Source organism: Mytilus galloprovincialis, chromosome 2 (genome assembly GCF_965363235.1).
Source record: "Mytilus galloprovincialis chromosome 2, xbMytGall1.hap1.1, whole genome shotgun sequence".
NCBI classification, from domain to species: Eukaryota; Metazoa; Mollusca; class Bivalvia; order Mytilida; family Mytilidae; genus Mytilus; species Mytilus galloprovincialis.
The window spans coordinates 6636270-6652823 of NC_134839.1; the positions used below are offsets into that span (position 1 = coordinate 6636270).

The 16554-nt window shown below is 31.1% G+C and overlaps 2 protein-coding genes across 2 annotated transcripts in view; one reads left to right on the forward strand and one right to left on the reverse strand.

Moving 5' to 3' along the window:
• The window catches only part of LOC143062766 (amino acid transporter heavy chain SLC3A1-like), a 387949-nt gene that overhangs the window by 21489 nt on the left and 349906 nt on the right, over positions 1–16554 (reverse strand). The gene's annotated exons all lie outside the window — the stretch shown is intronic.
• On the forward strand, positions 950–16445 carry LOC143062769 (uncharacterized). Its single transcript, XM_076234549.1, has 6 exons — positions 950–1277; positions 2724–2962; positions 6065–6200; positions 7494–7760; positions 12494–12614; positions 13707–16445. The coding sequence occupies exons 1-6, from the start codon at positions 1190–1192 to the stop codon at positions 13846–13848; spliced, it is 993 nt and encodes a 330-aa protein (XP_076090664.1). The 5' UTR covers positions 950–1189; the 3' UTR covers positions 13849–16445.

Below are 16554 nucleotides of genomic sequence, written 5' to 3' on the forward strand. Positions count from 1 at the left end.
AAATATAACAAACGAACAATTCTCAACATTGTCTCACTCTGAGACATACGAAACTGACCTGGTATGTAATTTTGACGAATTCAATTGGGAGGTCGCTCGATGGCAAACACGTACACTGGTTTATAACATGTCGCGAGTGCTACCGTGGTGATCTATCAGTGTACTACGTTTGTTGAAATCAAATGTACGATCAACAATGAACAATGACAGGTTATCATCGCTAGCATTACTGCGTATTCAACGAGATTTCAGTGTGAATATTGACAAATAAATAGAGAAGCTCGTTTCTGCCTAGACCCGAAGAGCAGATTTTGGGACAATTTTGAGTAAATTCTGTATCAGAAAAATGTGTAGTTTATGTTTTCAATTAACCATGATTTACTTTATTCAGAAGCTTCATGAATAGTTTTACATTCATAAATTGTTTATAAGTCCTATCTATACATGTAGCTCCTCTTTCAACTGTCCTATGACCGAAAACCGAAAAAAAAAACATGTTCAGTCCTGCATAAAAGGGTCCCAAAAATTTTTCGCCTCGCTCCGCTCGGCGGTAGGTGCTTGCACATCGTTTCTTTCTAGCTACGCCCCTGACTAAATTTCTTTCCAGGGGCCCTTTTTTTTTATTATTGAATATATTAATTTTTATGTTAAATTGACAAAATCCCTCACAATACACTGAGCCTTTCTCGCCCAATTATAATACTGAAGTATGCTGTTTTGGTAAAAACGTCGAAAAGCTATTACAATATATATATATTGAAATTGCCCCTATTTTATGAAAGAACCTCTAGCGCCTGTGGGAAGAGCAATTAACAAACAACTACATATCTAATAAAATATTGAATCTATCTAAAACTGTGAGGCAATCGCTTAAGATATTAAAAGGAATAATTACCAATTCATAATCAGTTATTATAATTCATCATTTTAGTCTTTATACTGTTCAAAAATAAGTTATGTTCAATTTGTCGAAAATTATTATCATTTGCATGAATTAGTCTAAACAAATGAAAGGAAAAATGCAAGATCAATAGACGTTACGAAAGTAACCTAGATAAGCGATATGTAAACATATTTGTTCAATGGTTGAGTCAAGAGATAATACGAATGTATGACAACAACGGCTAGTGAAAGAACCTAGATAGGACAGGAGTGAAGCTGGAGTGAGGAGAGATCACCAAAATTTAACATGATTTCGACAGATTATAACATCAGAGAATGGATAAACAAAGCTGTGTTTATGGTGACAGTTTTCCTGCTAGCAACAGCCGCTAGAGGTATGATGTGTTTTCTTCTAATAATCTTAGTATCAATTTAAATCACAAGAGTTGTCTTTCTTTAAGTGCGATGAATTATGTAAATGAAATTTTAGATTACATTTAATATTGTTTTAATCGAGCACTTAAATTAACAATTTGGTTACAATAGATTTTAGTAAAGCATGAGACTGTTTATTATCTGACTATATAATTTAATATACGATATTCTTAGCTACACATGTTTGATTCAATTAAAAAATGTACTAAAATTAAAAAATAAAAAAAACATGCATTTTATTTTCTGTTTATCTTGGCTTAAAATTATTAGGTTAAAATATTCTGTAAAGCAAATTTTAATCTCAGTATGTGTTACAGTCTATCTGTTATCACATGTACTTTATAATATTAATAAAATTGTGCGACTTTAAAAACAAAGGTCATGTGAAATGTACAGTATTTATTTACTTTCTAAATCAATATTGATAAAATATCAACTGTATGAGTGTATTTCATCCTCACCCTAAACTAGTTATCTAATGATGAGTGATAATTTTGTTCATATTTGCATTTTAAGTGGATCTTAGGGTTAAATTTATTTTTCGATCAAAGCGTTGTTTTTCAAGTTTACAATTTAAATTAAAAAGACACACATTTATTATTTTCATTCAAGTTTATTTGAATGTTGCAGGGTATATTATATAATTTATTTGTTGTTCAGATGGTTTTTTTTTTGTTTTTTGTTTGCAATTTTTTCATTTTCTGTTGTTAATTTGTCACAAGTTTGTTTTGTATTTGTGCTTATGGTATATAAAAAAAAGAAGATGTGGTATAATTGCCAATGAGACAACTCTCCACAAACTGAAGAACCAAAGTGAGACAGAAATAAACAACCAGTGTCATGTGTTTGTTTTATTTGTTTTGTTGCTGTTGTTGACACGAATTTTCACCAAAGCTTGTTTCTGTAAAACTGTGTATTTAATCTTCATACCTCACTAGAACACGGCTTGCTTTTATTCAAAAAGTATGGCCAACCATATGTATTCCTAAAGGATAATTCGAAGATACAATTATACAAGAGATGAATTTCCATTAAGTACAGAGTGTTATAAGCTTTTCCAGATAAACTGGCATGTACGATTCTTTTAATATGAGGATTAATTGAACTATACATGTAACAAAACTGCGTTTAAGTCTGGAACAAAGCAGGGTTCATACCATACACATGTTCTCATTCTTATTTGCATGTAGTGTTTGCCACTGGACGTTAAACATCAGTTTTCTCCCAAATGCCATGGACAAAGCGGAGTAGCCGTACATACTCTGCCCGGGGTCGAAATAACGACGTCCCGCACTGCCATGGAGGCGTGCACCCTAATAAAAAAAAAACAATGCTAACTTAAACGAAATATGTGGAATTAGATGAACAAATGTGAAACCAGTTTATAAAATATATATTTGTTGCAGGAGAATGGCTGCTGATGATCATCTATCTATTTAAAGATCAATTGATCGGAACCTCGTTAACTAAAACTTCCTCTTTTGAGAACAAAACGACGGAAGTGACATCAGAGTCGTTTTTGGAAAGATGGCAACTACAGAATTTGCACTTAATGTTGACCATGTCAATAGTAGTGTCGTTTATAATGTTTTGGGGAATTGGTGGAGTTTTTCAGTATTATTTTTATTATAAGCGAAGAAATCAAGTAAGTATTGATTGATATTATATTTCAATATAAATTCCTATTCCTTAATAGAGAGAAAAGGCAATTGATGATATCTTTTATTGGACATTTACTCTCATCCATCTTCGAGAATACTTTACATATGTGTTTCCTTTGAATATCAACAAATTCTAAAGTTATCCAAGTCCGTTTAGTTGAATTTAAAAGATTCAGATAAGTATTTGCATAAAGTTTGAATATATTATTTTTGTTATGTCGAGTACTTTTCTATTGGTTATAAATATTTATTATCTCTTATACTTTTACTGAGCTTTTTTAATAATATTAAAAGTGGAGAGTTGTCTCATTGGCACTTACACCACATCTTCCTATATCTTTTTTGAATTGTGTTTTAGAGATACTCGCCGATTACAGACGATTGTTGATGTTACGGGAGTATGTGAATCAATATTATATATTATCACGTTTTATTGTGGTGGGATCTCATGCAAAGCTTTTGTATTATGATAGATAATTGCAATCATAAATGAATTCATGTACACATTGCATTTGACTCTGCTTCACTCTTCTGTTATCAATTATTTACACCATGTAAATTTACTGGTTGTAGTGTACACAATTACCCGTTTTAAAGTAGAAAAAAATCAGAGTAGTTGACACCTCTTTTTTAACAATTATATTCTTTGTAGATGTTGCTTTTACTTTTATACGCTTCTTTTTTAAAACAGGTTTCATTTAAATGCTTAAGTTAATAACAATTAAAAAATACACACTGTTTTAAGCTCACCTGGCTCACCTATCTTTAAGGGCCAAGTGAGCTATCCTCATCACTTGGCATCTGTCGTCGTCGTTGATTTTTTACATTTTGAACTTCTAGAAAACCACTGAATGGAATGGCACAAACATGGTATGAATGTTCTTTATGAGGTGCCGACCAAATATTGTTACTTTGAAGTCGACCCATTATCCAAGATTGCCGCCAGCAGGGGACTTCGTTAAACAAAGGACCATACGGGAAATGCATACAAATGTCTCCTTATAGAGAACCATTGAATGGAATTAAACCAAACATGGCTTAAATGTTCCTTATGAGATGCCGATGAAGTGTTGCTATTTTTTTTGCCGATTTACTGTTCAATATGGCCACCATGATTTTTATACGACCGCAAAAATTTATAAAAAATTTGGTCGTATATTGGTATCACGTTGGCGTCGTCGTCTGCGTCGTCGTCGTCGTCGTCCGAATACTTTTAGTTTTCGCACTCTAACTTTAGTAAATGAGAATAGAAATCTATGAAATTTTTACACAAGGTTTATGACCACAAAAGGAAGGTTGGGATTGATTTTGGGAGTTTTGGTCCCAACATTTTAGGAATTAGGGGCCAAACAGGGCCCTAAAAAGCATTTTCTTGGTTTTCACACTATAACTTTAGTTTCAGTAAATAGAAATCTATGAAATTTTGACACAAGGTTTATGACCACAAAAGAAAGGTTGGGATTGATTTTGGGAGTTTTGGTCCCAACAGTTTAGGAATTAGGGGCCAAAAAAGGGCCCAACTAAGCATTATTCTTGGTTTTCGCACAATAACTTTAGTATAAGTAAATAGAAATCAATGAAATTTAAACACAAGCTTTATGATCACAAAAGGAAGGTTGGGATTGATTTTGGGAGTTGAAGTCCCAACAGTGTAGGAATTAGGGGCCAAAAAAGAGGCCCAAATAAGCATTATTCTTGGTTTTAGCACCATAACTTTAGTATATAAGTAAATAGAAAATCTATGAAATTTAAACACAAGGTTTATGACCATAAAAGGAAGGTTGGGTTTGATTTTGGGAGTTTTGGTCCCAACAGTTTAGGAATAAGGGGCCCAAAGGGTCCAAAATTAAACTTTGTTTGATTTCATCAAAAATTGAATAATTGGGGTTCTTTGATATGCCAAATCTAACTGTGTATGTAGATTCTTACTTTTTGGTCCTGTTTTCAAATTGGTCTACATTAAAGTCCAAAGGGTTCAAAATTAAACTAAGTTGGATTTTAACAAAAATTGAATTATTGGGCTTTTTTGATATGCTGAATCTAAACATGTACTTAGATTTTTGATTATGGGCCCAATTTTCAAGTTGGTTCAAATCAGGATCCAAAATGATTATATTAAGTATTGTGCAATAGCAAAAATTTTTTAATTGCACAGTATTCAGCAATAGCAAGAAATCTTCAATTGCACAGTATTGTGCAATAGCAAGAAATTTTCAATTGCACAGTATTGGGCAATAGCAAGAAATCTTCAATTGCACAGTATTGTGCAATAGCAAATATTTTCAATTGCACAGTATTGTGCAAGAGCAAGAAATATCTAATTGCACAATATTGTGCAATAGCAAGACATTTTCAATTGGAGTTATCAATCATTGTTTCATACAATATATATTCACTTTTACGACCAACTGATAAATTAAAACAATCTTTACCATTCAGTGATAACAAGCACTTTATTTTACATTTTAATATATTATGATGTATTTAAATGAGTAGTTATTGTTGCAAACTCCATTAGAAATTTGAATTGAGATCAGTTTTGGAAAAAGGGAAAGGGGGATGTGAGAAAGATTTCATAAATAAAAAAAAAATTCTTCAAACATTTTTTTGAGAGGATTAATATTCAACAGCATAGTGAATTGCTCAAAGGCAAACAAAATATTTTAAGTTCATTAGACCACATTCATTCTGTGTCAGAAACCTATGCTGTGTCAACTATTTAATCACAATCCAAATTTAGAGCTGAATCCAGCTTAAATGATGTGTCCATACTTGCCCAACCGTTCAGGGTTCAACCTCTGTGGTCGTAGAAAGCTGCGCCCTGCGGAGCATCTGGTTTTTATTAAATTGTGGGGCCAATATTAAATCAAATTTGTCCTCAATCATTATTTGGGTATCTGTTATGATTTTTATCTATTTCTACATGATTTCTAAAACCAAAGTAAAGTCAGGTGAGCGAAACGGGCTCTTGCGAACCTCTTGTTGTTCTAAAAGCAAAATAAACGATCACCCAGGAATGATTTTATCTCACACATGTCTCAATCATTTCGCTAACTGCATGACTATAGTTTTGATCCTCTCTATAGGCAGCTGACTGGAAATGTCAACCGGACAAATTTTTGACACCAGAAAACGAAAAACATGAATTTCTCCTCGGTTCAGCTAATATGTTACTTGGAGCTACGGTATCTGGTTTTATCGCTTGCTATATAGTTAATGGAGGTTAGTAAAGGATAGATTTCGTTTTGACTGAATTTAAAAGCAAAATCATGAGAGGTCAGTTTATTAAAAAGTAAAATCACAAAAAAACTGAACTCCGAGGAAAATTCAAAACGTAATTTCTCTAATCAAATGTCAAAATCAAATGATAAAACACATAAAACGAACGGACAACAACTGCAATATTCCTGACTTGTAACAGGCATTTTCAAATGCAGAAAATGGTAGATTAAACCTGTTTTTATAGCGTTAAACCTCTCACTTGTATGGCAGTGGCATCAAATTCCATTATATTAACAACGATGTGTGAATAAATAAACTCATCATAGATACCAGGACTAAATTTTGTATATACGCCAGACGCGCATTTCGTCTACAAAAGACTCATCAGTGACGCTCAAATCCACAAAAGTTAAAAAGGCCAAATAAAGTACGAAGTTGAACAGCATTGAGGACCAAAATTCCTAAAAGTTTTGCCAAATACAGCTAAGGTAATTAATGCCTGAGGTAGAAAAGCCTTAGTATTTCAAAAAATTCAAAGTTTTGTAAACAGTTAATTTACAAATATAACCATATCAATGATAATTCATGTCATAATAGGTAAATAAAAATTATGTCAAAATATGGGATACAGCAGTCATCACTGTGTCACAATATCAATTAAAACAAAAACAAAGAAATATTTAACAAAGTAGCACAAAAAGCATCTATCAAATTTAACAACCACACTCATTGCTTACTGATAAATATATTATAAATCATCCCATAAAGGATTGAAATCAGTGTGTGGTTAATTAAACATAAATTTCCTCAAAGAGTTAAACAATTCTGGTTAGGATTGAGTTTTCAAAATGAAGTGCTTTTTTACATGTTCTTGTGCCGTCCACTGCAAAACTCTCAATTTAGATTGCAACATAAAACACCGAACCCAATGACCCATTTATATAATCATGTCATTGATAGCTGTTGTTTACTACAATGAGATATCAATTTAAACAAATTATGTGGACGGAATTTCGGATAATTTCAATTTAAAGTGCACTAAACGCATTTTGTTTTATTATCAAACTTTATAAGAGGAACCCCAGAATTACATACGTATATCCTTATTTACCAAATTTCTTAAATTCTTAGCTGCAATTTTCTAAATTATAGACAACATCCATACTTATTCTACACCATCATCAAAATTTAAAGTAATGAACAATCTGTTTCAAATAAAAGCTCAAGACACGAAGATGACACACAGAAGCAGGAAGTTACATTCATTAATTACATGTACGTTGAATTTTACAGGGTACACCACGTTATACTACAACGTATCAGACCGAGGATGGTTATACACCCTAGCGTCCATACCAGCGTTTTACATGTATATAGACTGTTTAGCGTACTACTTCCACCGATTGACGCACACAAAATGGTTGTACATCAATATACACAAAGTCCACCATCGATATCACCAACCCACAGCCTTCAGTACTGTAGCAATGCATCCTGCTGAGTTTTTGCTACATCAGAGTTATCTTATCATTGTTCCATTTTATTTTCCTATCCACGCAGGTGAGTCAACCATTTTATTTTCCTATCCACGCAGGTGAGTCAACCATTTTATTTTCCTATCCACGCAGGTGAGTCAATAATTTATTAGAATGTCAGTATAATGATCATGAACCACTGCCAATAGATTACATTTTAACCAATTTGTTTTTGTTTATGTTTCATATATGAATATAAAAAAAAGGCGATGGATGCGAGTATTTCTGCTTAAAGCTAAACAGTATATAGTGAATTGTTTAAATGATCATCGTATATTATATTTGATTCCATGAAAATTACTTTGAGTGAGGATGTGAGATGAATACATGACCATTTCGCATTTACTATAATATCTTTCTCCGATCAATCAAAAAAACAAAAAATCATTTTATTAATATTTTATAATAAAAGATGCCCTAGATGTCTGAATAGATTGTAAACCATAAGAGGCATTTCACAGTATGTAATTATTAATCAATTATAATTGACCCAGAAACCTAATAAACTATGAAATGTATGTTAAATATGATGATGAATTTGTTATAGGTGATTTGTTTTAAGGTAGCACAATACAAAGATTTTTCATCTCCAATCAGACATCTTAAAACTGATGTTATTCCACTCATCCTTCTTTTAATTTTATAAATGAGGTACCAAAAGAAAGAAGAATGATTAATCTTTCAAAATGTGATAATTTCATTATGACATAATTATTACATAATTCATTGTTATGTAATTAGTTGGTATATTGCGATGTCCATACTTGAATGAATTTAGCTTCTTTGTTATTCATAGCATCTCGAAATATTTTATAGATTCTTGCATAACACAGTTTGACCTCCAAAACTATGTCTCAGATTTTTCCTATTGTATTTCATTCTCTCATAAATCTTCAATGAAGTTTGCAACATCAATTCATAAGAGATCACTAAATTCAATGTGGTATAAAATTTGTTCTATTGATGTTTTTAGAAATCTGAGACACAGTTTTGGAAGTCAAATCTTTGTATTGTGCTACCTTAAATAAGGTGTGAAGGTGTAATTGTTGTTATTTCAATTATTAATTTAAATAAGGTTAGAAAAATAACAGCTCAACTTTATCGTACCATATCCAATCTATAAGCTCTCGATAATTAATGATGCTACATAGTCGATTATAATACAGATAACCTGCAAATGCGAAAAGGGGGGTATTCGCTTTCATCCGCATTTATATCAAATTCCACAACTTCGGCTTCGCATTGATTATACAATACAACTTTTTTTATAACATAAGAGCAATAAATATTTATTTTACATGAATGATAATTACATGATCAAACTTCAACACATTGCATTTAAAAAAATATATTAGCTGTGTATATACCAGCAATAGTATATGTTTATTGCTATGGTATAGTTTTCAGCTGTGTATATACCTACAGTAGTATATGTTTATTTCTATGGTATAATAAATGTCAGCTCTATTACTATATACCAACAATACTTTTATGAACACACCCGTATTATTACAGCCTTTTGTAATCACAGGCTTTTTCCTATTATTGATAAACCTGAAAATCATAAACGACATTTTCTCAAATTAAAATATATAAATAGAGGTATTGATTTTATTAATTTGTCTAGCATATTCAATGACTCTTCTGTCTATAGCTTAATACCTCCATATTTTGATAATATAGAACAACCCATTATTTCGTATTCTTATAAAAAAACCAGCATAAATTTGATTTTCAATTATACGTCAATTACAACAGACGTCAATATAGAAAATAATGTTCCTTCCACTTGAGATTGCGAAACATCTAGTTTTAAATATGTTCCCTATGGTCATGTTATCACAGGAGACCTCAACATCGTCGATGACCGTGAAGTCATAACTTTTCTAAAGAAAGGACCGAAATACCGTCCTCCATCTACAATAGATTGGAAACAGTGTCGTCAGGTCATTAAAGACGCTCTGTCTGCCTATTGTAAAAATTGGTACAAACGTGAAAAATCCGATAAAAAATCTTTAGACAGTTATTTGAATAAAATTATGAATACGGTTGATATTCGAATATCTCATTTAGAAAACAATTCTGAAATTAATAATAGGAACCATGATATACCCATTTCTAGAATAAAAAACAAACTCAAGGTACTCGCAGAGCGGTTTGTGTTCGTACCGGCAGACAAGGCAGCAAATAATGTAGTGGTGGTGTGACGCATATACTACACGAAAGTTCTTCAAAACGAAATTATCAATTCCTCTACATTCAGGTCAGTGCGCACCACAGAGAGTCAAATCGTTTACAAGCATACCACTGCCACTGCCCAGCTTAAAGCATCTTCCGAACATTTGAAAGTCCCTACCATGTACTGGTTACCGAAATTACACAAAAAACCATTTAAATTCCGTTTCATCTCCGCTTCCAGTAAGTGTTCTACTACTAATCTATCAGTGCTTCTAACCACCTCCCTTACTACTATCAAAGAACTGGTTATTAACTTTTGTAATAAAGCTTATGAAAATAATGGTATTAATTATTTTTGGAGTGTTAAAAATTCTTTAGATGTTTTAGATAAAATACATGCTTTCAATGGTCCTTACAATTCTGTTGACAGTTATGATTTTTCTACTCTGTACACTACACTTCCACACAATCTTATAAAGAAAAAGTTTTTGTATTTGATAAAATGGTCTTTCGAAAAATCTCATTGTAATTTTATTTGCTGTAACTCGTTTAAGGCCTTTTTCTGTAACGAAAAAGGAAAGTATGCTAGATACACTTACTGGAAATGTGAGGATATGATTGAAGCTTTAAACTTTCTGCTTGATAACATTTATGTACGTTTCGGCGATAAAGTGTATCGTCAGGTAGTAGGTATTCCTATGGGCACCTACTGTGCCCCTTTAATAGCAGATTTATTTCTATATTGCTATGAATCTCAGTTTATGACCAAACTCAGTAAAGACCCATCATTGTTACATTTGGTTGATACATTCAAAAATACCTACCGTTATCTGGATGATATTTTTTCGTTGAATAATCCAGAGTTCTCTAAATATACTTCAGAAATTTACCCAAACGAACTTACTTTAACTAAATCTAACATAAACAGCAGCAGTTATCCTTTTCTAGATTTAGACATTTCAATTTCAAACGGGAAACTTCACTCTAAAATTTACGACAAAAGAGACGATTTTTCATTTCCTATTGTTAATTTTCCTTTTTTAGACGGCGATGTGCCTTTGGCTCCATCATACGGTGTTTATATATCGCAACTCGTTCGGTTTGCCCGTGTGTGTTCTGATGTCATAGATTTTAACGAACGTAATCAATGCATCACTGGTAAATTGTTGTGTCAGGGATTTCGATACCATAAATTACTTAAAACTTTTACTAAATTCTTTCATAGATACAAAGATTTGATTAGTAAATTTGGCTATACCTGTAGAAAGCTTATTAAAAATGGTATTTCACATCCTAAATTTTATGGTAATATTGTACTTAAAGCGAGGAAATCACTATGTGATCCTTGTAAACTCATCGAACCTTTAAACAAACTTATAAGTAAGGGTTATCGTACCAATATTGTAATAAGATCTCTGAATATAGTTCACATTGGCACTAATATTGATATTGTCATTAGCAAAGTAAAACATAACTAAATTTCATTATCTTTTGAGGCGAGATGTATAGAGACACAGACACGTTAACTTTTATTTCTATAGAAGTCGCTCTTCACTATACTACTACCTGTCGATACATTTATTTTTGGCATTGCACAAGTCATGTCTTCTTTGACTATTAATGACGTTAAAATACTAAATCCCTGTGATGTGTTTTAGTCGATTTTAGTCTCTGATGCATGATTTTTTATTATTGGTTTTGGCTTTTAACTAGCTGTCAGTAACTGCGAGTACTCTCAAATCGTATTTTCTTGTTAATTCGACCTGTTGATACTGTTTATAATGCTTTTTTGTTATTTTTATTTATATGGATCTTGTCTGTACACCAGCTTTGATTATTTGTAATATCTTCAATTTTTCACTTATTCTTACAACATTTGTATAAACTTCAAGATTATAAAAAAACCGGTTTTTTTCTAAAGTGAACATTGATTGGTTAAATATTTCTCAGTCATGTCCTGTTTTTGAATTTGTTTGTTAGCTTTTTGGTCATGAATGTTTGTCTCTAATATTTAATTAACTGTGCATTTGTATTCAGATATCGCAGATCAAATTTATTCGTTCATTGTTTAATCATACGTTTTTTGATTGAGTTAAGTCTGCCAATTGATATTTTATCGTATGTTTTTCTTTGTTGTGATGTTATGCTATTGTTTCAGAAAAAGGGAGAAGGTTTGGATCCATTAAAACGTTTAATCCCGCTGCAAATGTTTGCACCTGTCCTAAGTCAGGAATCTGATGTACAGTAGTTGTCGTTTGTTTATGTAATATATACGTGTTTCTCGTTTCTCGTTTTGTTTATATAGATTAGACCGTTGGTTTTCCCGTTTGAATGGTTTTACACTAGTAATTTTGGGGCCCTTTATAGCTTGTTGTTCGGTGTGAGCTAAGGCTCCGTGTTGAAGGCCGTACTTTAACCTATAATGGTTTACTTTTTAAATTGTTATTTGTATGGAGAGTTGTCTCATTGGCACTCACACCACATCTTCCTATATCTATCTACTATGGTATAATAAAACGTTAAACTGTGTATATACCAACCAAATTTAAGGTGTATTACTATGGTATAATTGAATTTCAGCTGTGTATATACCAACTATATTATACGTATATTATTATGGTATGATGGATCATTCCGGCATAAATTTGAGTGCAATTTGGCCATGGCAACCACCTTCTATCTTCCATGACAACCATCACAAGTATGTACAATTATACAACACTTTAAGAATACCCGTAGCATGAATGTGTAGCTAATAAGTTTATAATAATAACTTTATGTAATAAAAAAAAGAGGACAAATTTGCAATTACCAGGATTATAATTTAGTACGCCATACTCGCGTTTTGTCTACATAAGACTCCGCGGCATCAGTGAAGCCCCGTTCAAAATAGTTATAAAGCCAAACAAGTACAAAGTTGAAGAGCATTGAGGACCCAAAATTCCAAAAAGTTGTGCCATATACGGCTAAGGTAATCTATTCCTGGGATAAAAAAATCCTTAGTTTTTCAAAAAATAATAGTTTTGTAATAGGAAATTTTTAAACAAATGAACATACAATTGATATTCATGTCAACACCTAAGTGCTGACTACTGGGCTATAACTGAGTCTAAAAAACTGACGATACCATAGCAAAAAATGTAAAACGAAAAAAAACCATATAAAGCACAACATAATCTACTGTTATTGTCAAACAAGTCGGTGGTTTTCTCCGGGCACTCCGGCTTTCTCTACTTATAGAAACTGACCGCCAAGAATTAGCCCGAAAGTTGGGCGTAAATAAAGGCAACAGTAGTGACCGCCAGAATTAGCCCAAAAGTTGGGCGTAAATAAAGGCAACAGTAGTATACCGCTGTTCAAAAAAAGTGTTTGAAATACTAACAATCAATCAAACAAATTGTATGTTAAAATCAATTCGTTGCTGAAGTTCATGAAGCATCATGGTATGATAAGTTATGTGTACTGTTATATCAACTAATATGGTCCACCCAGTGGTAACAAATCAACACCAGACAAAGTTGCTAAATCGACGACTCGGTTTTCTGTGTACACGGGAGGCGATTAATATTGTGATCTACATAATATAAACAGTTATTTAAAACAGCAATCAAATAAAAGCACACAAAAGTGAGTTGCTGGGATGGGATTGTCTTTACCCTTATCCAAAGCTTTGTCACATTCATTCGTTTTTTAAATTTCTTAAAATTGATGTAATGTTCATGTAGGATTGTCATGATAAGTATATCTAAGAATCAAAATTATTACTTATATACATATATATTTATTATTTAAGGTATTTCCATGTCAACTTTGGATTTAATTCCTATTTGTTTGATTGGCTCCACGATACCCTCAGGACAGATGACCGCGTATATGGAGAAGACATTTTTGGTGGAAAGGGTCAACAACTTTTATCTACAAAGAAGTTGTCATGATAAACTGCTAAGATATCTAATTCATTTCATTTATCATTAGTTTAATTTTCAGTCTATTTAAACGATACTTCATATTCATATTACGGTATTTTTTTGACTTTCTGTTATATCATTTAATGTAATTCATAGGTGACAACTGTCCATATATTAGTTGGAAATCCCAAAAGAAAAAAGAAAAAAAATATCCCAATGGAAAATTCTCCTGACAGAAGACCAATATCTCCATTTTAATACAAAATGTTTTCTATTTCTAAATATTTTATAGCTATATTTCATTTTAAAGTATTTTTATTATTAATGAGGAAATCCCACATCATTTAAAAGATGGAGTCTCTCTTTATTTATAAAGGGGGTACATTGAGAAATGTGTAATTCATTTTGTTTTCCTATTAGATACATCTCTAAAAAGATACGACAAAACAATATGACATTTATTTGATGACACGTTTTACATTCAAAATTTTCGATATGCATATATTTCCCATTCATGTTGAATGCTTTTTTCAAAGTTGACACCTATGTATAACATCAATGTTTTGCTGGTTTTTTTTAACACATTACACAATATTGATCTATAATTTACAAGTGCTAATTTACATTTTTTTTAATTCCATTAATTGTTATTCTTTAAACTTTGGCATAACCTGTTATTTGAAAATGATGCTGTTGGTCCCAACTATTGTGAGATCTATGACATGAAATTAATCATTGAGATATCTATGAACGAATAATTGGACCATGTTAACAGCATTAACTTCTTCAATTATTTATTTGTTATATTTTTTGTTGTTGTTTTGTTTTTTATAATATGCTAGACTCTTGCAATTTAAAGTCAGTTTTATTAATTGTTAACTAAGTAGTTGATTGAGATCTATGACATGAAATTTATCATTGAGATCTCTATCAATACTTTTAAAGTTAGTGTAAAAGAAAGGGTATTTTTGTTAGTTTTTTTGTTTAAATGTTTTGTAATGATGTTGTTGTCTCTTTGAAGTATAATATAAGCCAGTAGTTTTATTGTTCAGTATTATTAAGTTTACATTATCAGGGTAAGATTAAAGTATAAATGTTCTATTTTTTTTTTCCTTTAAGAAAAGACTTATTGTTTGGCTTTTGTTTTATTTAAGGAGTCTGTGTGTTAAGGTTTTTGTTTTTATTTAAGGAGTCTATTTTCCCCCTTGACAAACATTGAAACAGATTTATCACTTTGTATTATTGCTTTATTGTATTTGTAAAAAAAGTATTTTTTACATATTTTTCTACAGATATATTTATAATTCAAATGAAGGTTCTTAAATCCCTATGACTTGAAAACACATTTCAAAGAGGGTTTTAATTGTGACACAAAAAATGAAAACACACCATATTGATATTTAATCATTAGTTTAAGGTTTAAATAATTGATCTATTTTTTTTAAACAAGTGTACCTCAAGCTTTTTATATATTCTATAACTTAATCATAGAAACCAGTCATTGCTTAAAACTGTGTTGTTACAACTGAAAATGAAAGTCAATGAAACTCTATGACTTGAAAACTTATTTCAATGAGGGTTTTCTTGTATGAAAAACAGAACTGAAAATGCACTGTAGTAGGACATGAGGTTTCATCAATGATTCTTATTAGTAATCAATTGATGTTTTATATAAGCAGTGGTATGTAAATGTTTTTAGTATTTATTAACTGTTGCATTGGTATTTATTAATAGATTTATTGAAAAATTATTTGTACGGTCAGTGAGCTTTACACAATAGTGAACGAAAAAGCAAACGCATGAAAACTTAAAACATATGGTAAGGAGTTTAAACAAACAACAATGAACTATGTCAGCGATAATGAAAGTTTGTACATAAAGCCTGATCCTGGTTTACTCTTATATTTGAAAATCAAAATATTGATGCCCTTTATAAAAAAGATAAATGAAATTGTGTAAAATTAATGTACAGTATTATGTTAAAAACACACAAAATCATAGATTTGGGAAGATAAATGTTTGTTATTTTGATTTAAAATCGAATTGGGTAATTCTACGGTTACTTGATATCAATCAAACCAATATTTATGTAGCACCAACTTTCACCAATATTAAAGAATCATCTATGGATTGATTTTTGAAATATTGATGATTGATATAATTTAAGATCGCTTTTTATCAATTTTATCCATACAAATGAACATTTATCATTTTAATTATTTTCATTCCATTATATTTCAGAAAATATGCAAAAAACGTTATTTTCCGATTATAAGTTAAACAATCATAATGTTTCATCCAAAGTCTTAAAAATATTTCTGACACGTCCCAGTTACTGTAAGTTGACAAAATATATCTTATTATGTGCCAGGTAATGGTATAAAAATAACATTGAAGTCTGTTGAAAGTTAAATCTAAAATACTGTGTAAAATGATTCTGAGATCTATGACACGAACTGTATCGTTGAGATCTCTCTGAAGCAAGCAGAAGCAAGTTTGTTGATTGTGTACCTTTTCAAGGAACATTTTTATCACCTTTACATACTTGTTATTGTTTTGTTCTGTGTATGATTTTTAAATCTTTCACAATTGAGATGAAATAAAATGTTGTTATAATTTCTAAATTGATGTTTTTATTCTCTTATATAGATAATCATAATAATTCATCACTGTCCCTGCTTTTTCCCGATATGTCAACTGCTCGTAACTTTTCAATAGGTCTAACATAATATA

Bases quoted from the DNA above. Each gene is read 5' to 3' on its own strand.
- LOC143062769 (XM_076234549.1), top strand. From the start codon at position 1,190: ATGATTTCGACAGATTATAACATCAGAGAATGGATAAACAAAGCTGTG. The intron at 6,201-7,493 runs GTTAGTAAAGGA...TGAATTTTACAG, and splicing joins TTGCTATATAGTTAATGGAG to GGTACACCACGTTATACTAC. The intron at 7,761-12,493 runs GTGAGTCAACCA...ATTGAATTTCAG, and splicing joins TTATTTTCCTATCCACGCAG to CTGTGTATATACCAACTATA.